A 23,992-nucleotide genomic window follows, 5' to 3' on the forward strand; every position below is an offset into this window, starting at 1 on the left:
TGCGATTAAATAAGCCTGTTTGTGAAAGTGTAGTGTCATGAACATCGCAGGCTTCGCAGAGAGCAGAAGCAAAGCAGTTTAAAATCTATAACACGACAACACATTATAGGTCTTCACATAACTTCAAAACGATATTCTTTTGGGACTATTTTCAGCTTTAGGATGTGAATCCACTTGCTTGAATTAGAGCACCCCTCCATAGAACTTCAATAACATCATTTGAAAGTTGCATCCAGCATTCTTAGAAGACCTTAACAAGGTCGTCTGTTCATCTTGTGAGTGAACGTCGTATGCTGGTTCGTGGTCTCCACTCCAAAATCTTAAAGCCACTGTTAAAAATTATTCGCACTGTGGCCTGCCCACTATCTTACCACTAACTTAGCAATCCGCACGCCTATGTCAGATTCTTTCGTACATCTACTTATCTCCTCATTTCTGATTTAAAGTAGTAGAGGAATCCGGAGAATAGCCCTACATCATGGCGTAAATGTAGCCCGAAGTGCGAGACCACGTTTTCTATTGCGATAGTGAATAACATACGTTGTATATATACAACATGTATTTTTCAATAAATGATACAGAAGTATAACCTAACGCATTAGGATTCTACGTTCAGTATGTCCCATAAATCAAAATCTTACCAAAATCGAACGATAGGATAAAGCCAAAGAAATTAATTAAACCATGTACTAAAAATGTCATCTAATAAAATTAACTGACCGTTACTAACATTTTTATTACACAATTTGACTAAAATTCTTATTTTCTTTCAAATAAAAGTAGAACTTGTAAAGTAAAAGAAATGACATCAAAAGGTTCATAACATAAATTTACTTATTTTGATAGCAATCATTTGAAAAATAATGTTGGCTAGGCATCAATTTATTAAACACCTCTATAAAAAACAGGAGCATTTACTAATGTTACTGTTTCCTATCAAAAAAGAACAAAGTTAAAAAAAAAACACTTAGTTTATTGTTTATCATATAACAAAATTTTTGGAATTACATTTATGTTATACAAATGTTTAATTACAGAATATCTTTACTTCAATATCCACTTTCATGATCATATTTAAATATTCTATTTCTTACCCATGCAAGTAATAAATACTGTCAAAATAACACATTCATAAAACCCCATAATACACGCCATTTCGTTTTATAATTTTAAAAGGTTTTAATTAAAACATCGCTTTAAATAAATACAAATTGTACAAGCTAATGAATCCGGTATTTGAAGTTATGTAAAAACCTTAGACACGGGACCCTATAAGTAAAAATGCCTAATGCACATATTTCCCACATAGGAAATATCAATCGAGCGCAGGGCGCATATTAACTAATTAATAGACTAGGGTTCGTCTGAATATCACCACATGTGTGTTTCCCTTATCTCGCTTATGATTTGCCCGGCGCGTTGAAGGGCCTGTAACAAAAACATTAATTATATTAATGTGTTCATCGCATTGACATTGTTGTTCTCTCGACAAGTAAGATATTTTCTATTTCCCCTATAACATGGTAAGACTTCTTCTTTTTAGCCGATAGACGGCTACTGCACGGCATAGGCCACTCTCAAAGATCTAGTCTACCGTCGTAGTCAGTAAATCTACCTAGTGGAGGGCCTACCCACGACGCGTCTACCAGCTCGTGGTCGCCACTCGAGAACGTTTCAGCCCCATCGGTTGCACGAGAGATGTCCCACGCCCGCTGCCACTTCAGTCGACTAATTTTCCAGGTTCTTCTATCGATCTTTTCTTTTGTAATTCGACCCCGCAGCGAAAATTCGAGCATAGCTCTTCTAGGTGTCCTTGAACCTTCTTATGTAGCCCATCTGAAGCTACCACATCTCAGATATGTATGTCATCACTAACAACACACATTGGTGACACAGTAAGACTATTTCCTTATAACTCACTTGTATCACTCCATATACAACAAATGATGAAAAGAGGAGATGATAATTCCATGTCTTGTTTTAATTGACTTATTACTAGTCATAACCATAACTGGCAATAACTATGCCTATATGCAATTTGAAAAAAAAATTAGGTATTCTGATTAATAAATAATCATAAAAGTTTATTAAGTTTTTTATTATTTTTTCTTATTTCAAACTGTGTATCTATTAAAAATGGATTACCTTGTTCAGATTTGACGGAAATGTCATGATTTGTAAAAAAATATTTAGATATGACATGTTTTGATTAATTAACAGAGATTGTATGGAACGTACCAAATTTTGTCCCGATGTGGCTTATTAATATTTTTATCATGATTTTGGTTAAAGTTTCAACTTCAGACGCTGTTTACTATAACATTAAGCACCAGCAGCCCTATGGGCGACGTAATTTTATAGCATTCCATCGAATATCTTTGTCGATTTTTTTTTAAAAACATGGAATTACTATGTTTCGTTCGGAGTGATCCTCATCTAATGATTCTCGATTACAATTTAAATTAAATATAAAAGCTATTTATATATGAACTAACATGGAGTGTTTTATTTATGTAACTAAGAAGATTCTTAATAAACCTTCTCACAATATGACGGTATCAGTTGTCATCTTTCATCATGGAATATGAGTATTGCATTATAAGGGGGAGTTGTATTCAGCATACAGTAGAGTCGATTTACAATTTTTGATTTTCTTAATACTTTTTTGTAGAAAAATAATTGTTAAGAACATAACCAGGTAATAGCCAATCAAAATGCCCACAAAGTATACCAGCCAGTGCGCTTCTTTCTTAAGATTATGTATTATACATAAAATTATGCCTTGGAATAGTCTAAAATTTAAATATAATACCTTAAGCATATCCGCAGCCTCCTTTCTCCTTTGAGCTATATGTTCAGACTCATTCAGTAGACTCTCTGCTTGGTCAGACTTATACAAATGAGTCACTAACTCCGATTGCAGATTATCTTTTACATAGTTTACAAGAAAATGCATTACAGCCTTTGGCACTGAGTCTTGTATCGATTTACGCACGATGTAAAAGTACGATTTAATTAGTTTCTCTGTAAAAACAACAAAAATTTACATTTAGTACTTTGATAACATTTATAAAATTTGCCTTATTTTCATAAGTGAGTTTTTCTATACAGCTATGATTATGTGTACAAATGAAGATAAAGTATTAAGTGTATGTATTTAAAATGATTGACATAATTACAATTAAAATTTAAAGCATAGTCTTCAATATGATTAGTCACAATAAATGAAAGCATTGATGTATTTAATTTATTAAACTTTATTTGTCTACCGTAAGTATGACTGTTAACGTTATCTATACAGGCTGTTTCATAAATCAAGTTGAAATCAGGTCATACGGCAGTCTAGCTAACTCCAGAATATTTAAGAAAAAAATCTCTGGGTTTTATGTTTAATATTATGTTATTCATATTTATATCTACACAAATTTTTATGCCTATTATCTTTTTAATACTTCTGGTGTTCCGCCCTTACCTATAACCAGTTTTAGATTGACGTTGATTTATGGTACACCCGGTATAACATTTTTAAACTTAGTAAATTTGTTTTCAAAATATTTTCTCATTCAGACTAATGGAATATTTCATTCCAGTGACTTCCAAAAAAAAATAACTAAATGTTGTTAATATATAGTAACGTAATAATACTAAATAAAAATAAAATGAATAAGTACAAAAATAGCATGCGAATGTTTATATCGTAAATAGAAGCATCAAGCATAACAGCAATATTGATGAAAGGTGGTCGGAAACCTATCGGAGAGCAGTGAGATAAGCAAGACCATGTCATGTCGCTCTTAGGCAATCCTCACCGACTAAGTCACCCATAGTGTTCAAATGCATTATGGCGATGCCCTCTAATATCGTTCGATTAGAATTTTGCTTTGGTGTGAGCTCGCTCCGTCCACCTAGCATCATAATGAAACAATTAATTTGTTGATTATTGCATTGAAGTATTATTTTTTTAAATGAATAAATAATAATTTGTTCGTATTCAATTAGACATTGCGATTAATTAGCATATTTTAGGTTTACTGGAATAATTAATAATAAACTTTAATTTCAAATTCAAAATATCTCAAGTACGCATTTACATATTTTTAAATCGTCAGTTATTTTAACATTACAAGTAGTAAGTTTCTGTCAGCTGTGGATTATGATTTGCTAATAAGCGCCGGTCGATCTATGAAAAACTCATGAACGCTATAATTACATTAATTTAATATAATATACTTGTCATGGAACCTTATTGTCCCTTTGATATGTTAATCATAAAGAAAAAAAAATTCATTTATCTTAAAATTATTGACTATGACTACTGAATTTTAAATGAGATTTTGAATATGAAAATATTAATATATGTAATGAAACTAATATAATTGTCACATGTAGGTTCTCTCTTCTACCATGGGATCAATGTATTCCATTAATTAATTCCACAAGTGTTAATTCAATGATTCATGTTCGCATTAATCCAAAAAATTATAATATATATAAAAATTATGTTAATGCATGGTTTGGAAGGAAATTTCGTTTCTTTTTTGTAAATGTAAGGTCTTGTTAGTTCCTCTTTTAAAAAAACCTTTTTTTACTGAGAAACAGATAATATGAGAAGGACATGACTTTATTTTATTGTATAAAGTACTCCACCATTTATTTGACGTAGGCTGGTCTTTTTGAAATATACTGAAATTATAAGTTATCATATTTGAAAGTATATTTTAAGTAATATATGTGAACTGTGAATATTACGTTGATTATAAAGTTATTCAGATTAATAATGATTGCAGTTAAAGTGTGAAGATAGTTGTGAAAATTATTAGTTAAATCATGAAAATAAAAAAACGAAATTACTCTCCATGAACCTTTAGTATTATTTGTATAATATATGTGGTATTTGCATGGGTAAGGAACACAGTTTTTACGATTGCACAAAAACTACTTGTGAAAGGGAGAGATGATTGTAGCATGCGTTTAAAATTATTAACATATTTAAAGGTGAATGATGATGATTTTTTTTCAATTTATGCTTTTTTAAACGCTAATTGTTTTAAGTATCATTTTTTTTTTCTTGTTATATTCTCGGTTAATCATAAGTCATACCAATCTCGTTTGTTTGCAAGAAGTCGTTAAATCATAAGCTACACGGAAATCAGTCTAAAAAACATATACAAAAAATTCGTAGGGTAAACAGTAACATCAATGTAAGCTGCATCCTTGACTAGTTGTTATTAACCAATGACATTCATCGCGTTACTTTTTTATTAACTCTGTCCGGCAAAAGCAGTACAATTGTTTAAATATTTTTAATGAATACCAACCACAAGATAATTGTTTTTTTTTTTTAAAATGAAACTAACAAACTAGTGTGCAACTGTTGCAAGTAAGGTTATCGTTTTTTATGGTAATGGTGTCTCTACACGGTCGAAGATAGTGATAAGGACTCACCAATAACATCACAGTCGTGTTGTTCTCGGTCAGAGAGCTTTCTTGATGTCTGAATCGGCACTTCCGGAAGCAAATTGACAGGCTTCTGCGGTGTGAGTACTTTATTCTCTGGAGATCTATTCAACTGAAAAGTAACAAAAAACAATTTTAAGGTAGGAATAAAAAAGTTTGTATATAAATTAACTAACAAAAAACTTAATTTAACTTCAAAATTACGAACAAACATTAAATATAAGAATATACAGTGCCCCAAATGACCTATGAAATTAAAATAGCATGTGATATTAAAGAATTTATGACTAGATATATATATTCAGAGAACACATATCTTACTCCTAAGTCACATTTCAAGAATTACACCAGTAAAAGCAGGAAGAAAAATTGAGAAATGGTGACAGTAACCGAATGTTGAAGTTATTACTAACTAATGAAATGTATATCTAAATTTAATAATAATGTAGAGTTTAGAAAACGTGCGACGAAATAGGCAAACGGCAGATTTATTAATAAATATTTCCACCATTCTACAGAAGATTTAAAAAATATAAACAAAGACTTGTGAAAAGTTCTATTAGTGTGAAGGATTTTTTATGTGATAAAAGCTGTGAAATGAATTGCTCTACTACTGTTTTACGGGTATTTTCAAAATCATCATAAAACCCATCCATGTTTGTTGTAGATTCTACTCTAGTGTTTATCAACCTTTTTTGTGCCATGCCAACCTAAGCCTTTCTAAAATTCTTACACACCCTAAAGTAACATACATCATTTCAATATTAAAGCCATAGGATTGAACTAGTGTCTAGTCCACTTTTGAATTGGCCGCCTGTGGGGCGTGGGCCCCACTTTGGGAAACACTGCTCTACTCATATTATTACTCTTTTGAAACTCCCCTAGCTTAAGTTAAAGGATGCAATTATAGGGACCTCAATCTGGTTTCAGTTTTTATCATAACGGATAGCCCATTTTTGTGACTTATACCTAAGGGTATAATAATCTGCATAGTTGTTCTAAGTTTAGTACTGACAGAACGCTGATGCAGAATTAGAATTCTATAATACGGATTTGTTATCCGTATTATAGAATTCTAACTGAATAAATTTAAGAGTAGAGTTTACAAATACCACATTGAGAACTTTTCTACTTGTAGACACACTCTAATCCAAAATGTTTCAATTTATTATTTGATATGAAATGTTTAAGTTATTGGGTTGTTCGGAAAGTAATTTCATTGATTCTTAAGTCGGATTGTCATTATATGTTTTGACAGCTGATATAGCAAGGCTTGTGTGTGAATAACTTCAATTGATTTTTCAGTAGTTTTTAGTCGGTGCCCTTTTAAATATGGAGAGCAATAAGCAGCATTTTCGTCATATTTTATTTTTTTACAATATTTGTATTGTAAAAAAAAATTCTTACAATATTTCTAAGGTAAAAATACTATTCAAGTTACAAAGAAATTAAGCGATGTGTATGGAGAAGATGTGTTGACAATACGCCAGTGCCAGAAGTGGTTTGCAAAATTTATATCAGGCAATTTTGATGTCGAAGAAACACCACGTTATGGAAGGCCCATTGAAGCTGATAAAGACGCGATAAACGCATTAATTGATGCAAACCGGCGAATAACAACAGGTGAGATCGTAAAGAAATTAAATTTATCGAATTCAACTGTTTTTGACCACCTGAAAGGCCTGGGTTTAACCTCGAAGCTCGATATATGGGTTCCCTATGTCCTTACGGAGAGTTTTGGTCACTCGCCAAAAGCTTTTACAGCTTGGATAGGATGTACTACCACAACCACCATATTCTGCAGACCTGGCCCCTTCGGATTATTATTTGGTCCGGTCACTGTAAAATTTTTTGGACAGTTTTTTGCCAGCAAAAACCAAAAATTTTATGAGCGTGAAACCATGCTACTACCAGAAAGATGGCAAAAGGTGTTAGATCAGAATGGCCAATACATAATTTCATTATATATTTATTCATTATATGAAGATCGTCTTTCATTTTCACTAAAAAAAAACAAATTGCTTCTCCAACAACTCAATATAAGAAAAAAAAATAAGGTACAACAGATGTCTAGGGCATCCAGACCTTTATTGGGAATATATGGGCGTAGTTTTATATCCTACAATGGATGTCCTAAAGCAGAAATTATGATGATGATAAAAGGATAATAATGAATATTGTGTGTTGATTGATAATATAATGTTGGTGTTACCTGAAGACTGGAGGGAGGCTCATTGTTAGAGGACTGTGGTCGTGACTTATTGTCCTGACCGTCTGTAATAGCAGGAACATGCTGAAAACGTAATCAGTCCTTTAAAAGCTATTCAATAATTTTAGCACTATAAAGTTTTAGAGGATTTCTTTTAAAATATATCAGCCGACAACTTGTTCACTTCTAAATATTTTTTGTTGTTTATTTATTGGCATAAAAACATTAATTTTTGAAACTGATAATCACCTTTGTTTTTTTAATCATTATTAAAATTAGATTCTATAAATAAAACTATGACAGTAGAAAGTGTAAAGCATTAAAACACATGTAAAATAAAAAGTGATTGTGGTATCAATAGATCCATGGTGAAATAGCAAATGAAAGAAAAACAAATATGTACAAAGAAATTTGTTAAAATTATTTTCTAATATTTATTACAGGCATATAACAAAATATTAGTAAATAGTGAAATATTCCAACAAATTGTGACATTCTTCAATGAATTGTTGTTATAAGCAAGTCTATCAGTCCAAATTATACGACAGATGAATGTAAACACATCCTTCACTAGTTATTAATTCTGTTCAACAAACGCAGTATTCAATTTAAAATTATTTAAACCAATTATTATGATTACTACAAAGGAAACATCTTTTTTACTAACAGCTCGCGAGAATATTTAGTAAAAATGAAATGTTGTTTAATTGTTTTACATGGCAATACTATATATAAATCTTTCAACATTGGCAGTACATAGTAAAAACAGATTATTAGCAGCATTTCGAAATAATGAGCTAAATATTAATATATATATATAAATTGTCGGCAAAGTATTATCATTCATGATTAGTATTGAAATTTAAGTACAATGTATTTGAAAGGGGGTCCATATGGAACTTAGTAATATTACGTCATTGAGTGACACTGTACAATGTTACTGATATTATACATATGTAATGAATGTGACACGTTTCTTTTTGCTAATGAAAAAAAATAGCAAAATTAATTTCACTCAGAAACAGAACATGAAAATCATCCATAGCACAACATAATCATATGAGTATTTACCTGATTATACGCATCCCATACACTTATCAAGTATACCAAAATGGACCCCCTTTCACCCATTTGTCGTAGTAATTGCTATGAAATAATTGACTATTTAATTCCTTATACAAATTGCTTAGGCGTTTGTGTAAAATTCATTATAATAAAATATTGCTACAAAATACAAAAAACAATAGTTTTATTTCTGTAACTAACGTAATAATTCTTATTGACTGGCGATTCATTAATAATGGATTATAATATTTTTTTTTATCTGATACACTATAGAAAAAGTAGAGATCGGATATTGGGATACAAATTTATCTAAGTTTCCAGTATTGGATTATAATAAAAATCACTTTTGTAGTAACGAAATCTCTCTTTGCGAATGGGCAAAGCGTGGATGCCTGTTGGTGCAACGTGACTCTGAATATACAAGCTGGAGTAAAGTGTTAAAATTATTGAATGTACTATTTTCTAATTTGACAACAAAAAGTTTTAAAGCTTTCACACCTATTTCTAATCGTCCTATGAAAAGTGATCGCTCTAAAACTAACATTGCAATGCTTCAAGACAAAGTTCAGTATAAAGTCTTACTATATTATCTTTACATTAATATTGGATAGGGTGTAACATATACTATTTGACAGCAAACATGATATACATTTATCTTAAAGCTTATAGCTTTTACACTTATAATCAATCAACCAATATAAAAGTAGATTTTACATTTGTTGGTTATCCATAGAAATAATTAAAAAAAAACTTTAGGTAATTATATATCTTAACATCCAATCTCTGTTAATACGACATGTAATCCTTTGTATTAGTGTTTTATTTATGAAATTACGATAAAATGGTTAAATAGATGTGTAATTAAATAAAAGAACTAGATTTATAAAAAGTAGAAAATATATGTATAAAATTGTGTGAATGCTGAGGGAAACTTTTATACTTACAACATGTTAGTGGATTAGTTCCTATCCCATAAGCAACGAAGAAAATAAAAAGCAAATATAAATATATACTTTGAATATTACGGGTACCATCGATGATGTTGGCCGAGGATTTTTTTGTCGGTAGACCGGACTGTGGTCTTCTATGAGACCATCTGTGCTCTTCAACAGACCGGATACCAAAGCAGCTTCTCGATGAAAATCAGGATGCTTCGTGTTTATGTAGGCGAGCTCGATTGCAACTAAGTTTTCAACCTAAAGAATATAAGGCTTTAATATTTTGTAATTCACATAAACATTGATTGTTAAATAATTTGTGAATAATATATAGAAGAATAAAATTAATACCAGGTACTGCTATTTGCATTTGAGTGTCATAGCTTAACAAGTTATGAGGTGTTAAGCACTAAGATGCTTAACTTATACAGTATTTAAACTATAGAGTCCTACAAAAACGTCGGCTCAGGCTTTGACATTAATTATGTCAACAGATTGATAACACGTCATGTTCTTAGTTTGAATATATAGACATCCAATAATTCCCAAAGTTATTTGTTATTTTGAAATCATTATAGATGTAATTAAATACCTTTGGGCAATACAAAACACATTGTATAGTAAAAACATTATTTTTTCAGAATGAGAAAATAAAATGAATTATAATATAACAAAATGTAAATGTTTATATATGGTATGCTGACCATGGAATTAGTGGCAGGGAGACGAGTTCGTAGTAATTGAGTGACGACGTCCACTATACGCTGGTGGAGACGGGGGAAGCGTAACATCTCTTGTTGCACTTCTGTTCCACAATGTTGCACAATACGTTGCATTTCTTCATGCACCTACAAATAGTTGTTAATATACAATTTTTTTTCTTACAGATAATTGACATATTAAAATATAACATTAATAGTATTATAAGCAAGAAATAATAATAAAATCATCTAAAAAATAATTACAGAAAAATCGAAAACAAGCCCCAATAACAAAATTCCATTTAAATCCCCGCTACATTGCGTAAAAGAATACGTAAGGCATATTACATATCTTTAATGTAATTTACTCGGGTATCACATAAACGTAGACAACTTAAATGTGTCTATAATACAGGGGTGGCCAGCCTGCAGCCCGCGACCCGCATTCGACTCTTTGAAGAATCATTTGTGGCTCTCGATAGGTGTACCAGAGCTACTTTTCATTTTTGTCAGTATATTATTTAGATAAAAATATTTATTTTTAAAATCAAACCCGGGCCAGTATTAACAAACCAGCGTCTGAAAGAATAACTGTTACCAGCCATATATAAATATATAATTGCTGTCATCAATTACACCAAATTATAAAGAACTATAATAAAAATTAAATAAATTTGTTTAATAAATTAAATTCAATACCCTTATTTGGTGTACTACAGGATATGTTTTCAATAAACATAACTTCCGTAATTTTTGTTTATTTTTTTGTGTACCTGATGTAGTTAAAAAATTTATTACGACTCGAGAAAAGTTATTTTTGAAAAATAACCCGTACTGATAATGAGCATGGCCACCCCTGCTACAATATTTTTCTTAACATATAATGTATACCAGATGATTGCAATTTTGTAGTTCAAAATCTAATACATGACTGCAATGTAATAAATAGGTCGGGTTATCGTTGGTTAACGCTTTGTAGCCACATCATTTTAAAAAATAAATAGAATGTATATAAAGGATAGAGGAACTAAATATTAAATAAATATAAATTTACCAATTCTACACATCTAAGAGAAGGATCTTCCAGTCTTCTAATTTGTCTTTTAACAAGCAGCTCAAAGGAGACCTCTGGTACAAACAAGGCAGGTCTCGGCCCCGTTGCATTCCGGATTGCCGTTAGTATATCCATCCTGCTAAGTCCTGGAAGTGATAGCACAATTAAAGCTCTTTTGTATTTGTTTCTTCATTTTAAAGTTAAATTAAATTATTATATCAGCTATGGTACATTATTTCTTAATTTGACGTTTAATGATACAGCCTGCAATATTGTAAAACTTCAATGGTTTTTATAATTTTTTGTATTATATAGTCAAATTGTATTGTATGTAAATTGTAAAATAAACTGACATCATAACACTCAACTATTTATTTATAAACATGTTGAGTACTGTTTCTTGGCATAAACAATAAATACGCGTATACTGTTTGGAGACGCTTTTTTATTTAATGTGTTTTATGAAATGTTTTAATGATACAGCCTTCAGTACAGTAAATCGTTGATTTATTATGTACATTTTGTTGTAAGCGGATCAATATAATCAAAGTGACAAATGTTTTTTCTTTTCATTGTCATACATAGACTAAATTAGATCCGTCTCTTGGCATAAACAATATAAACTCAAGTACTTATTAAAGGTACATTTTTACTTATTCATACCATCATTTTACAATATATCGTGTGTTTTTAAGATGGTCAATTATAAACATTAACAAAAAAAAATAATATACAAGAAATAATAAATTGTCATTCTTCTATTGTTACTTACCAACTAATGGGTGTATAGAGTCCAGAGTTCTACCGAAAGTTTCGTGAAAGATATAACAAATTCTTGCACCACCACACAGCTCCGTGGTCTCTATGTTCCTGGCGGTACCTTCTATAGTGGAGCAATATGCACTAGCAAACTTAGTAATAATTTGCAATAAGGTCTGAGATTTGTCGGACACATCCTCACCATATGAGTTCAGTAACGATTGAAACTGAGATATCATAACATTAACACGCACCTGTAGGAAAATAGTGATTTTAAGAATTCATAAAATTATTTACCATAATTTCTTTATTTGTAATAAAGATGATTAGGTTATTCATTGTTTGCTTTACTTCACACACTTTTGATTGATACTGTATGCTACATGTTTGTCGGTATGAAAGTTTATAGCCAATTGTTGTCTTGTAATATTAAACCGCGGAAAGATCACAGCAGGAATGAGGAGAACCATAGACACACGAAAGTAACAGACTTAACACAGTGAATCCTAAAGCCTAAAGTATGACGTCCACCCACAAGGTGGACAGGTGATCTTGATAAAGTAGCCGGAAAACGATGGACACAAATCAGACAATGCGATTCTCATTACAATTCAGACTAGATCCAAATGTGATAAACGTATGTAATCATTAGTAATAAAAATGAATATATTTATTTTGTTACATCAATTGTTTGACTGTTGATATTTACTAATTCAGCGAATTGAGTTGATGGAATGTTACAAGTACTTAGCCTGAAATTCTTTACAGTAATTAAGCTCTAGGATACGCTCAAGAACTTCAACTGGAGCCGTAATTGTTTTTCTTTTGCTGGATTCGAAAGTCAAGCCACTACGTGACTTAGACGAATCTTCTATGGCAAGAGGGCTAGAGGGCCCTCGAGAGACAAACAGAGGACACTGTCAGTCAAAAATTGGTAGTCATTTTAACTTAGTATGATAATATCGCTAATTCCCGATAATTAACAAAGTCAATTAACATACCTAAATGCATATGTCTTACACATATTAAAAAGTAATAAGTGATTATAATATTAGGAGCGATAAAAAAAGTAATACAGGAAAAACGCTATTAAAAACCATACCAAACTAGAATCTTATTAAACATACTTTGAGTTCCGGTAAGCAGTCCCTTATATGGTGCATTAGCAGCCTGTTTAAGGTCTTCGCCAAGTACGGGGTACCGTTGCGTGTTGCTATGGTAGGATATTTCCGTTGCAGGTATGTTGCTTCATCTTTTAGTGCGTCCTAAGAAATAAATACCATTTTAATACATACTAAAATAATAGCATTTACTAACGCTTTATTCGAAACAGGCGTCAATTTTCCACACTCACACATTAAATATATATATATATATATATTATTAGACATTTCAATTCACTTAGAGTGGTACGAACAAAAGTAATCGAGACAATGCCCAGGGGATTGGTAGTAAGTTAAGTGGCAGTGGTAAGATTATAATGCGCTAAGAACAGAAACCCGCTGGGGCCTTCATTTTCTGGAGTAGAGATGACGGACCGGCGAACACAGCGTAGAACATCTCCGCAAAAGGAGGGCAGACGATCTTGTTAAGTTGTGGGAAAATGCTGGACGTAAGTCATATCGGTCTTATTTGAAATTCATGCCTATGTTCAGTAACGGACATCCTACGACTGAGCCAAATTCTAGCAGTGGTCGTACATTAGCTAAAACGGTGATGATGGTGAAGAGTAGCTACGACCACGAGTGTCCCTTGGTTCGGTAGAAAATAGTGCAATTCAGTGTATCTGAAAAAGTATTGTACTAAATATTTTGTTTTAGGAAAATGTAAATATCCGATACATCGGTAATTAATGCCAATTTTTCATACCGCGGTAAAAATAAATACGGTACTATTATATTACACAATACATACGTCTATTTAAACCCAAAAATAAATAACCTCACTGATACATTTCATTGAATATGATATGTTTCATTTTTTGCATAAACTTTTGGTTGAAACAAAAAATGATATTTATTACAAAGCGTATGAGCTCAGAGCACTTATATATCCTTGAAAGATATGTAAATGAATTACGTTACGAACAATCATATATACATTTCTTAAATTGAAATCCGCGTAAATGTGATAATAAATTATGAAAATATTTATTATCTTGCATCGCTGTTCATTTGTGTATTGCTTATTCGCAACTTACAATATAATATAAATGTATAACTTATTGTACGTTTATTATATACCTATAATATAATATTAGTATATACGTGATATATTTATAATATTGTATCACATTAGTTTATCGTTTATTCGTTCTAGTATGCACATAACATAATAAAAACTGTTTATTAAAAACAAATTCGTTTTTCGTAAACTATCAAATTGAGTATTAATACTTGAAATAAGAAATATTGCCACTGGAATATACTATTTCGTATTATAAAGTGTATAAAAAGTGAAGATGAGTTGAAAACAAAAAGATTAAATAGAAGTTTTTATTTGGTTTGTGGTTAGAAGTTTGTTTTGTTCATATATCCATTGAACGTAATTTTATCATTACTACATAGAGGAATCTCAATGAAATAATAACCCATTATTCATTCCTCCAAGTATTCGAAAACAATAGTCAAGTCTGGCTGTCGTGATTTCTATGTCCTTTTATTTTTTAGAGAGAAAATAGTTTAACTAACAATATGTCATAATGAACTTGCATATTACCTTTAATAATAAAGATATATTTTCAGAACGTCGAACACAACTTTCCTAACCATAGTCGCAGATACCAATTCAAAACTACTACATTTATATGTTGTTTTATTAAATAAAATAAATAATGTGAAACAATGCGCCTGTGTTTTGACTTCCGTCCCCCTTAATAACTACGTCATAGTATATGTAACATTGTTAAATCTAATTTAAAAAGAGCAAAAGTTGAGTTTCTGCCTTGCTCTTCTCAGCAGATCAGCGTTACGAACCGATGGTAGATTATTACTTATAATGTCAAAGTAATTCCCTATTCACATGTGCGTGTAAAAGCCTATTTCAATAATAATATTTTAGATTTAAAAAATGTTAATAGCACAGATAAATTGTCTATTTAGCGGTAACCACTTCTATGTAACCTAACTGATATCAAATATTTGTTTTAGTTTTAGTTATTAAGGAGTGGTAGCCCGACGGTATAGGACTAAGACTTGCGATCTTAGGACGCAGGTTCGATTCCCGGGATACAATTTTAAATAATTCACATTTTTTGCATTAAATACATAGAATTGCCACTGCGCACAAACAAATTTCCAGAATCCTCTACCCATCTGGGTAGCAGTGTCCTCTGCGTAAAATAATACCATACTACACTGCGATCGCTAATCCGCCTGCTAAGCGTGGCGATTATGGTGAATCGAACCATAGATATTTTAGGGAGATATCTATGCTATGCAGTGGGCCTCTTTGGAACTACGATTGAAAGTAAATTATTTAAACTTTTTAAAACTTAGTAAAGAATTGTTAAACAAAGCAATAGGGGAAAGTAAATTTAGATACGATCATTATATAACAAACACTAGACCCATTTATCACGAGTAGTGTTAAAGAGTATAAAGTCTACGGGAGAATAGATGCACATCATGCAATGAAAACTGCAAGAATATTAAGAATATTTACCTTAAAATTGATTTGAGTTATGACAAGTAATTAATATTTATAATTTTCTAAAGAAAATAAAGCTAAGATAAATACCAAAATAGTCTTCTTGTCGATGATGTCCTGTTGTGATCGATTGACGACGCCAATGATCCCGAGCTTCACTGGTATCACTCGTCCGCACAGAATATCGATGGCGTCGGTACCTGGAAAGTGTCTGACCATTAATTATTTTGTAGTATCATTAATTAATTCAAGACAGTAATAATTTAACACTTTCTACGCTAAGTAACATAAGACAAAAAATGGCAAGGTTTCAGAAACAACAAATAAAACCTTCGCAGAATTGTTATGGATCACAAAAATGGTATTAATTATCGCACATTTTTAAGCTAGATAGATTTCTTAGGCAGACCCTGTTTATTTTTAATGAATATAAATAAACAACACGACTTAGTATATAATGCTACCAAAACCGCTACCGTAGGTATTTACAAGGCGAAACGGAAGGGAGTATCGGCCGCTACGTTCCATCAGTCAGACGGTGGCTCCCATCCCATTTTTCCTCGGCCCCCACTTCTTTCCTCAGGCGCGGTATAGCAGTTATGGTAGCACTATGACAATCATTAACATTTTACCGGCATCCATGAGATCTAGTTTCGTAACCACAGCCAACGTCCTTCGTCCATCGGGATCCACGTCCTTTGCCATTTTGATTGCTTCGCTTGTGGCCATGTCCGTGTTAGCAGCAGTCACCGCAAGTATTATTGAATTTGGATTTGATATATATTTAAAAATGAGGTTTCTGATTTGAGTTTCAATGTCTTCTGGTTGGTCACCTATAGGAACCTAAGTAGAATACAGAGATAATTAAAACCGACGACTAAATTTGTAAACTATAAAAATTATCGATATAACTTTATATATCGCCATTTTTAGTAGTATTTCATAAATACTGGTTAAGATCTACTTTTTGATCAAATGTCTCTGGTTCTATGTTGTTAATTAAGGAGACGAAGCAACCATTCTTACAAGTAATTATAATCCAGTAACAGCCGACCGAAGTTACTATTTCGAGCAATTTTTCAAATTTCAAATTTTACAATTTTAAAATCATCTCTAGTGACTCAAGTAAAAATTCTCTCTTGGAAACCCATGTGTTCAAAAACTCTATGAAGCATCCGCCTAAACGTTTCTAAAATCAGGTAAATTTGTAAATACCAAAATGAAAACAGTATTTGAAAATATAAATGATAAAATATACTAACTTAGCATTAGTCACATTTTCTATCAATATGAATTACGGGAAATTTAAATTTTCAACTTCATTTTTTGTCAACATATACGTGCAACCGAACGGCTATTGGAATTGAAAAGTTTCCGAGTGGTGACCACGGGCTGTTAGACGCGGCGTGAAAACGACATAGTCAAAGTAGAAGTTGCTGGATGCATGTAGCGTAGGATCGGTGACCGTAGTTATCTTTGGAGGAGACCTGTGCCATGCAGTGGGCATCTATCTGCTAACATGATGATATATCGAGGAAAAGCTAATAACATGTAAATTGTATATTTATAAGTACCTTTGTAATACCCGGAAGATCGACAAGTGTTAGATTGACAACTTTTGTCGAGTATATTTTTAAATTGATTGCCTCGGGACAAATGCCTTTGTTGCTCCCAGCCATGCGATCCGTCTCTCGCTCTATCTCTTGACGAATTTGTTCGAAGTCCGCATATATCTTGTCTTTTGTGTGGAGAAATTTCCCCCATTCGTCTAAATTAACTGTGCCTAAATTAAAAAAAAAATCTTAACATTCTCCTACAACGTATACAGGTGAAAGGTTAGAGGAGCAAAAGCTTTAAAGGGAATTATAAATACATAGCACATTTGCCAGTAAAAAACTCTACAGTTTTAACACCTACTTTAAATCAACCTGTATAGAGAGAGTAATTACTCTATACAGGTTGATTTTAAATTAGTTAAGTTTTCTATTGAAATGGAACAGGCTAATAACTTCAGGGTCAGATAGTAATCAAGAAAAAAATAATCCTGTAAGCTAATGATGAATTGTCATATATTCAGAATCCATAACAAGAATCAATTCAGTGGTTTAATGCTTCATTCACACGACGTTTTACGACGGCGTTCATTGAATACCTATCGAATATCGTTCTGTGAAACACGTATTCTCTTGAATTGAGATTGTTGATAAATCGAACGAAGTACAAGATCAAGCACTAAACTTTAACAGTTTTTCAATGTTATAATATATATTTTTATAAATAGTAAATGGACTTTATAAAGATAATAAATAGTTTTGTATAAAAATATTTAAGTACATGCATCATTTATTAAGTCATTCTAAAAGTTAACAGATAAAGGTCGGTAAAAGACGCAACTCTTATTGACACATCTGTAGAATGTTTGATATTTTACTGACCACTATCTTATATCGATCTAAGCAACTGACCCTACTGACTCAGCATTGTAACGCGAAATGTGTTACAATGCTGACTCAACTTCTTTCTTTCTTTTTTCGTTGACTTTGTGTATTTAATTTTCATTTATTTTACTGTCGTGATTGTTTAGTAGATTAAAAGGTTATTTTGTTATAAGGTGACATGCTTTATGGATGAATTTTAGACACAATCTTTGAACTTATTACTTTGTCAACAGTTGCCAAGTTATAAGAGATGATTTTGTTGAATTATTAAATAAATTAAGAAAATAAAAATTTATTTTTATTGATAATTATATTCGAACAAAAAAAATTGTATAGAGTTATTTTAATCTGGAAACTGTTCTCTAAGATCCGCATTTTTTTAGATTTTCTGTTCACAAATTAACCATGAAATTTTAGAGTAGATTGTAGTAATTGGATTTAGTGTTGTCTTGTCTTAAAGTTCAAGTATAAGTTTCCGTAACAATGCGACATTGCGTTCATTTTGCGTCAACAATGGTTATTGCATTGTTGCTATTATGATTATTACTTGGACTATAACAATCATATATAGCAAAATTAATAATTTTTTGTTAATTAATTTAGCAAAAATTAATTAACAAAATATAGCAAACTTCGAGGCCCCACATATAAATATATTTAAATCTAGGTCTATTCTGTTGTCGAAGTATCAAAATTTATTTTAGTAGACCATGCAGATTTTGGAACATTGGTAAAGTGTATAAAGTGAGCGGCAATTTTAGAAAAAAATTACAAATTATCATAATACAAATTATCAAATGAACATAAAGAAATATATACCGCAACGGACTCACGACGGAAATGGTACACGGACAATAATCTATTTATTTTAACTACAACAGCAAGAAAAACAATTGACAGACATTTATGGCTGAACAAAATACCGTTACAGCCCATGGATACTCATTTTAAAGGCCTCTCCTAATACTATCAATGGGGGGATATAACATAATCACCACGCTTGAGTGGGGTTTGCGATCGCTGTGTGTATGTGAATTATGGTACGCAGAGGAGGACGCTGCTGCCGATCCTCTGAAAACTAGTTTAGGAGTCATGGCTATCATATATAATTAAAGCAAAAAATGTGCTTTACTTAAGATTGTCTCTCCGGAAATTGAACCTGCGACCTACGATCGCAAGTGTCTGTCCTCTGCCGCTAGGCCGTCGCTGTTAATTCATAAAGAATACGTTGGTATTTACTAGTTAACCCTTTACATTATATAAAATTTGTAGAAGACATAATCAGTTTTATTGTTAAAATTTAAAAGTAAAATTATAAGAAAGTAAGAATCACATTTCACCATGTTTTATTAAAAAAAAAACAATGAACAATATGGTAATATTGGAAGTGTGGGGATGCACATAGCCGTTTCACAATTTTCACAAATGGCATTAATTAAAATAAATTTAATAATACGTTCCGTGCCACGGCATTTTTTAAGATTATTCATTCAGGCCTCGTGGGTCATATACGACCTACACTTTAAAAATTAAAAAAGTCAATTTTTCAATACTGCAAAACTATGATTAGCGGGCAAAAGTAATAAATTTTAATATACATTACATACGCATACGTGATGTGAAGTTATCTATATTCGGACCCTACAATTCATTTTTTAAGAATCCTTTGTTTTTCAATGAGAACTGCAAATGGCCTGAACGGAAAGAGCAGCGGTGGTCGTATACGCCCCACATGGTATGGAATGTGTTAAATTAGTTGTTATAATAAATTCAGAGTGTAAGAATAAATTCAGTTACCAAAAATGAGAAGCAAAATTACAAATCATCGTTGCTTCTAAGCAATGTAATAATTATGAGTGCCAGTATCTGTCTGTGTGATCTTATGGTGTTAGTATGTTATTATTACTTAAGCATTTGGTTCCAATACTGAACGCAGCCGCGTATATATACGCTTCTATACTAGTAACAAGGAAAATTGAGCGTGTATATGCTTATGATACAAATATGTTAAGCAATATAGAATTAAATGCAAGAATTTTATAGCTCATGTGTATAATATAGGGAGTTAATATTATTTCTTTGTGTTATTATTGCTTCCAAATTTAAAAAAGAAAATGTAATTTGATTTTCATTTGTTTAAATCTGACATGTTTAAATTGGACATAAAAAACTACCTTGCATAATTGTTCTTAAAATAATGTAACTAATCAATGAACTACTTAGATGTATGTTATAGTGGAATTTAATTAACATAGTCCTTTATATTAATCAGCGGTCAGGTATCCGGACGCATAATTACTAAGTGATTTTTAGTTAACGAATTATGGAGGCGGTTTTAACTATTCAATGATAGAAAGGTTACAAAAAGAATTGTTATCAGAGTGGATACACAGCAGTAGATGTATTTTATCTCACTAGTACCATCCCATTGTATTACGCTTTTTTTCGGAACAAAATGCTTTCCAAATTAACATTACAATCTTCAATTTTATGCAATAATACACTCAAATATTCGAAAAAAAACTTAGTGTGAAAATTTTGAAAATTTTTATCAATTTAGTTTAACTTTTAGTAGATGATATATAAATTATTAAGGAATTTGAAAAAATACGAATAATTTCTTCAAGGATTTTTTACAAATACACATCTTATAATATGTCTATTTTTTCTTATTAACCAAGTTCATTTAATAGTTGTCTAGAAGAAATCACATTTTGCAATTAGACCATCTTTTGTACTACCCAATTTTTTCGTAGCAAATGAATTTTTTTTATAGCATATCAATAAAGCGTATGTAATCAAATAAACATGCTGCTTATTAGCACATTAAAACTATGCAATCAAGGGAATTAAAAACTTGTCTAATAGCTAGCATTGTTTGTAAAAAGTAATTGTTCTGTTCAATACAATGGTAATAGATCAATGCCTCATAATCGTAATAACACCAGACAGCATTTATAATTAGATCCAATTAATGCTGCCAATGTATGAAATAACTGCAAAAACAAACAATAGTAGTATATTGTACATACACATAAGTTTGCCCTGTCCTATTGGTACACATAAGCTGCATAAATAGTACTTAAATACTTGGCAAGATGTAAACAAATTTAAATTTTCAAGTGAAAGTAATATCATAAAGAATATTTATACAAACAACTCTTTTTTTACAAGATAGTAAAATAATGTGGCTCACAAAAAAGAATAAACAGTTTCTTTACACAATTTTTCTGTTCAAATATGAATCCTTGCTAATTTTCCTATAAGAAATTATGTGTAGTATGGTAATATTTGAAGTGTAAGGTGCACAAATCTAATTCTCAATTTTCACAATATTTAAATTGGTAGTAAAGGTAGAAAAAGATTAAGTAGTTCTTTTATACAAATTTTTGGTTCTAACATGAATCCCTTGTAAATTTTCCTTTTAAATTCTAATTTTGACTTTGCTTACAGTTATTGTCTATACAGTAACAAAATACAATTAAGGAATAATGAAGTTTAATCAATAGTTATGTTAGATGACTGTATATCTAAAGCATCTACTAATTACAGTATTTTTGGTCCACTCCATAATAAATGTATGTGGTAATTCAGGATAAATATCAAATACTTGATGTTATTTAATATTTGGTATTTGTACCTAAATTCAAATTTATTATTCATATGTATTGTACTAATGTTTTGAATTTTGTACACTATTTTTTTAATAAAAGTAATTTGTTTTACTTTTACAAAAATTACTATTAACTTTGCATGATTTTTTTAAAAAACAGTTTATTCAGCTTACACAATTTTCTAAAGTTGTGGAACATATCATCAAATTAACTATAAGTGACATGATTTTTTTTAGTGTTTTGCAAGCTTTTTAAGGAATACATATACTATTAAACATAATGATTACACAAATAGAAGTTGCAATGAAAGAAGTATGTATGTTCTATGTAGTAACTTTGAGATATTGTTTTCAAACCAAAAATTTATAAAAAGTTAGAATTAATTTATACATAATTATGGAGTAAAATTTGTTATAAATAATGAAATAAAATATAAATAATCAAGTTTGTGTTAATTAATTTTTGATAATATTGATATATTATAACTAATTTAATAATGATCATTGCATGAATGTCAAAAAGAATTGCTAGTGCCATCTTAATTATTTTTTTAATTTTCGTACAGTTTTTAATATCCAATTTAGAATTTTCAGATAAGATAATAGGTTTTGTCTCTCCTGCTACTGTCATTCTTACCGAACAATGCTAGAGTTGATACATAAATATTTATTGAATAGATTAAACTCCAAGATTCAAAAGGGCATGGCATGTAAATGCTTACTAGTAGAAGATATATTAAATTTCAGAATTTTTAATTTGAATAGTAAATATTTTTCTATAGAAATGATCTGTCCTGTTTTAATAACTATACTAATTAATTTTTAACCGTATTACAGTATGCTTATTTGCACTTTATTAGAATATTAACTTATGTTCACATTGAAAGTTACACATTACATGATGTAGTTACATGTCTTACATTGCATTGCCTATAGAGGAAAGTAACTTATCTAATACCTTGATTATGTAAAACAAAATTTACTAAATAATTGTTTAATATTGTTCTGAACATCATCAATCAGGAATCATTTTATAAAAGGCAAGAATAAAACGTAATTTACTGATACCTATTAAGATGATACCTAGATTATAGCAGAAATATTATATATTATATTGAGTGAAATAATTTTAAATGATAATTTCAATGAAATAACATCATACCTTCTTCAGCTGAACGATGCTCCTTACTATCTTTTGGGCTATATACCAGCTGTAGTATAAGAGGGCGCCTTGTCACAATTCCTGGGCCACGAGGTAAAAATGACCGCCCCACTAGACTTTCTATCACTGAACTTTTACCAGAGCTCTAAAAAGATAATGGGCTATATAAAACACGATAAAATCAGAATAAATCCATTTAATTAAACGTTTATACAGGAACTTTGAAAACATAACTAATAGTTCTACTATGATATATTTTTCAATACACAGCTTGAACGTAATAGATGACCAATGAATAATAGCTTATTATATTTTTCTGGAATGAGGACAAAGAACTTTAGTGACATATTTACATAATCGTTTAACGTTTGAATATTTCGACTACCACTAATTAAATTAATTAAAAGTTTTAATAAAATTCACATAACCCGTTAAGTAAAAAAAAAAAAATACAATACCTGTGTTCCTAAAACTATAATTTGAGGTAATTGAATAGCATCAGCCCCGACTGTATTAAATACATCTTGTAATTTATTTATGACTGGTATTAACGCTTCCATATTTAGTTGAAAATAAAATCAGCACTGTAAAACAGCTATAAGCATACACAATAGGTCAACAAGTTACAAGAATTATTAATTCAATTAAAATTAACCATCAAAACACACAAACCGACCGGTAAAAGTCGGCCATATTGATTTGTAGAACAACTAGGGCTACCATTGAAAAAATTTGTTGGAATAAACTTAAAATCGTATTCGTAAATTAGTATAGATAAAGTACTTATTTATTTCTCCCGATAGGTTTTATTATACTCAAGACATTTATACACATATAACATTGATAACGACATTTCATCATAATAATGACTTGAATACAACTATTAATGTGTAAAAACCGTTTAGGCGTCGACTTACGACAGTAAAAATATAAAAAAAATATTGTAGC

At 30.7% G+C, this 23,992-nt stretch overlaps 1 protein-coding gene across 4 annotated transcripts; it reads right to left on the reverse strand.

Moving 5' to 3' along the window:
- Nucleotides 1-935: 935 nt before the first annotated feature.
- Drp1 (dynamin related protein 1) lies at nucleotides 936-23,727 on the reverse strand. 4 transcript variants are annotated; one of them, XM_068772058.1, is made up of 15 exons: nucleotides 23,503-23,727; nucleotides 23,045-23,189; nucleotides 17,406-17,614; nucleotides 16,464-16,674; nucleotides 15,922-16,031; nucleotides 13,311-13,448; nucleotides 12,197-12,437; nucleotides 11,425-11,570; nucleotides 10,374-10,517; nucleotides 9,763-9,927; nucleotides 7,670-7,750; nucleotides 5,446-5,569; nucleotides 3,810-3,905; nucleotides 2,813-3,024; nucleotides 936-1,428 (listed from the first exon to the last, which is right to left on the reverse strand). In XM_068772058.1, the coding sequence occupies exons 1-15, from the start codon at nucleotides 23,602-23,604 to the stop codon at nucleotides 1,372-1,374; spliced, it is 2,181 nt and encodes a 726-aa protein (XP_068628159.1). In that variant the 5' UTR covers nucleotides 23,605-23,727; the 3' UTR covers nucleotides 936-1,371. The 4 variants fall into 4 exon arrangements, with proteins under 4 accessions (XP_068628159.1, XP_068628158.1, XP_068628156.1 ...); XM_068772057.1 differs by having other exon boundaries at nucleotides 9,757-9,927; XM_068772055.1 differs by having other exon boundaries at nucleotides 9,745-9,927.
- Nucleotides 23,728-23,992: the final 265 nt, after the last annotated feature.

Source organism: Battus philenor, unplaced genomic scaffold (assembly GCF_028537555.1).
Source record: "Battus philenor isolate CCGP_79_NKW_IND1 unplaced genomic scaffold, ilBatPhil1.0.hap1 SCAF_4, whole genome shotgun sequence".
NCBI lineage: Eukaryota > Metazoa > Arthropoda > Insecta > Lepidoptera > Papilionidae > Battus > Battus philenor.

Bases quoted from the DNA above. Each gene is read 5' to 3' on its own strand.
- Drp1 (XM_068772055.1), bottom strand. From the start codon at position 23,604: ATGGAAGCGTTAATACCAGTCATAAATAAATTACAAGATGTATTTAAT. The intron at 11,571-12,196 runs GTAAGTAACAAT...TATCACTTCCAG, and splicing joins CTCTATACACCCATTAGTTG to GACTTAGCAGGATGGATATA. The intron at 1,429-2,812 runs GTATTATATTTA...TTTTTGTTACAG, and splicing joins AGGCTGCGGATATGCTTAAG to GCCCTTCAACGCGCCGGGCA.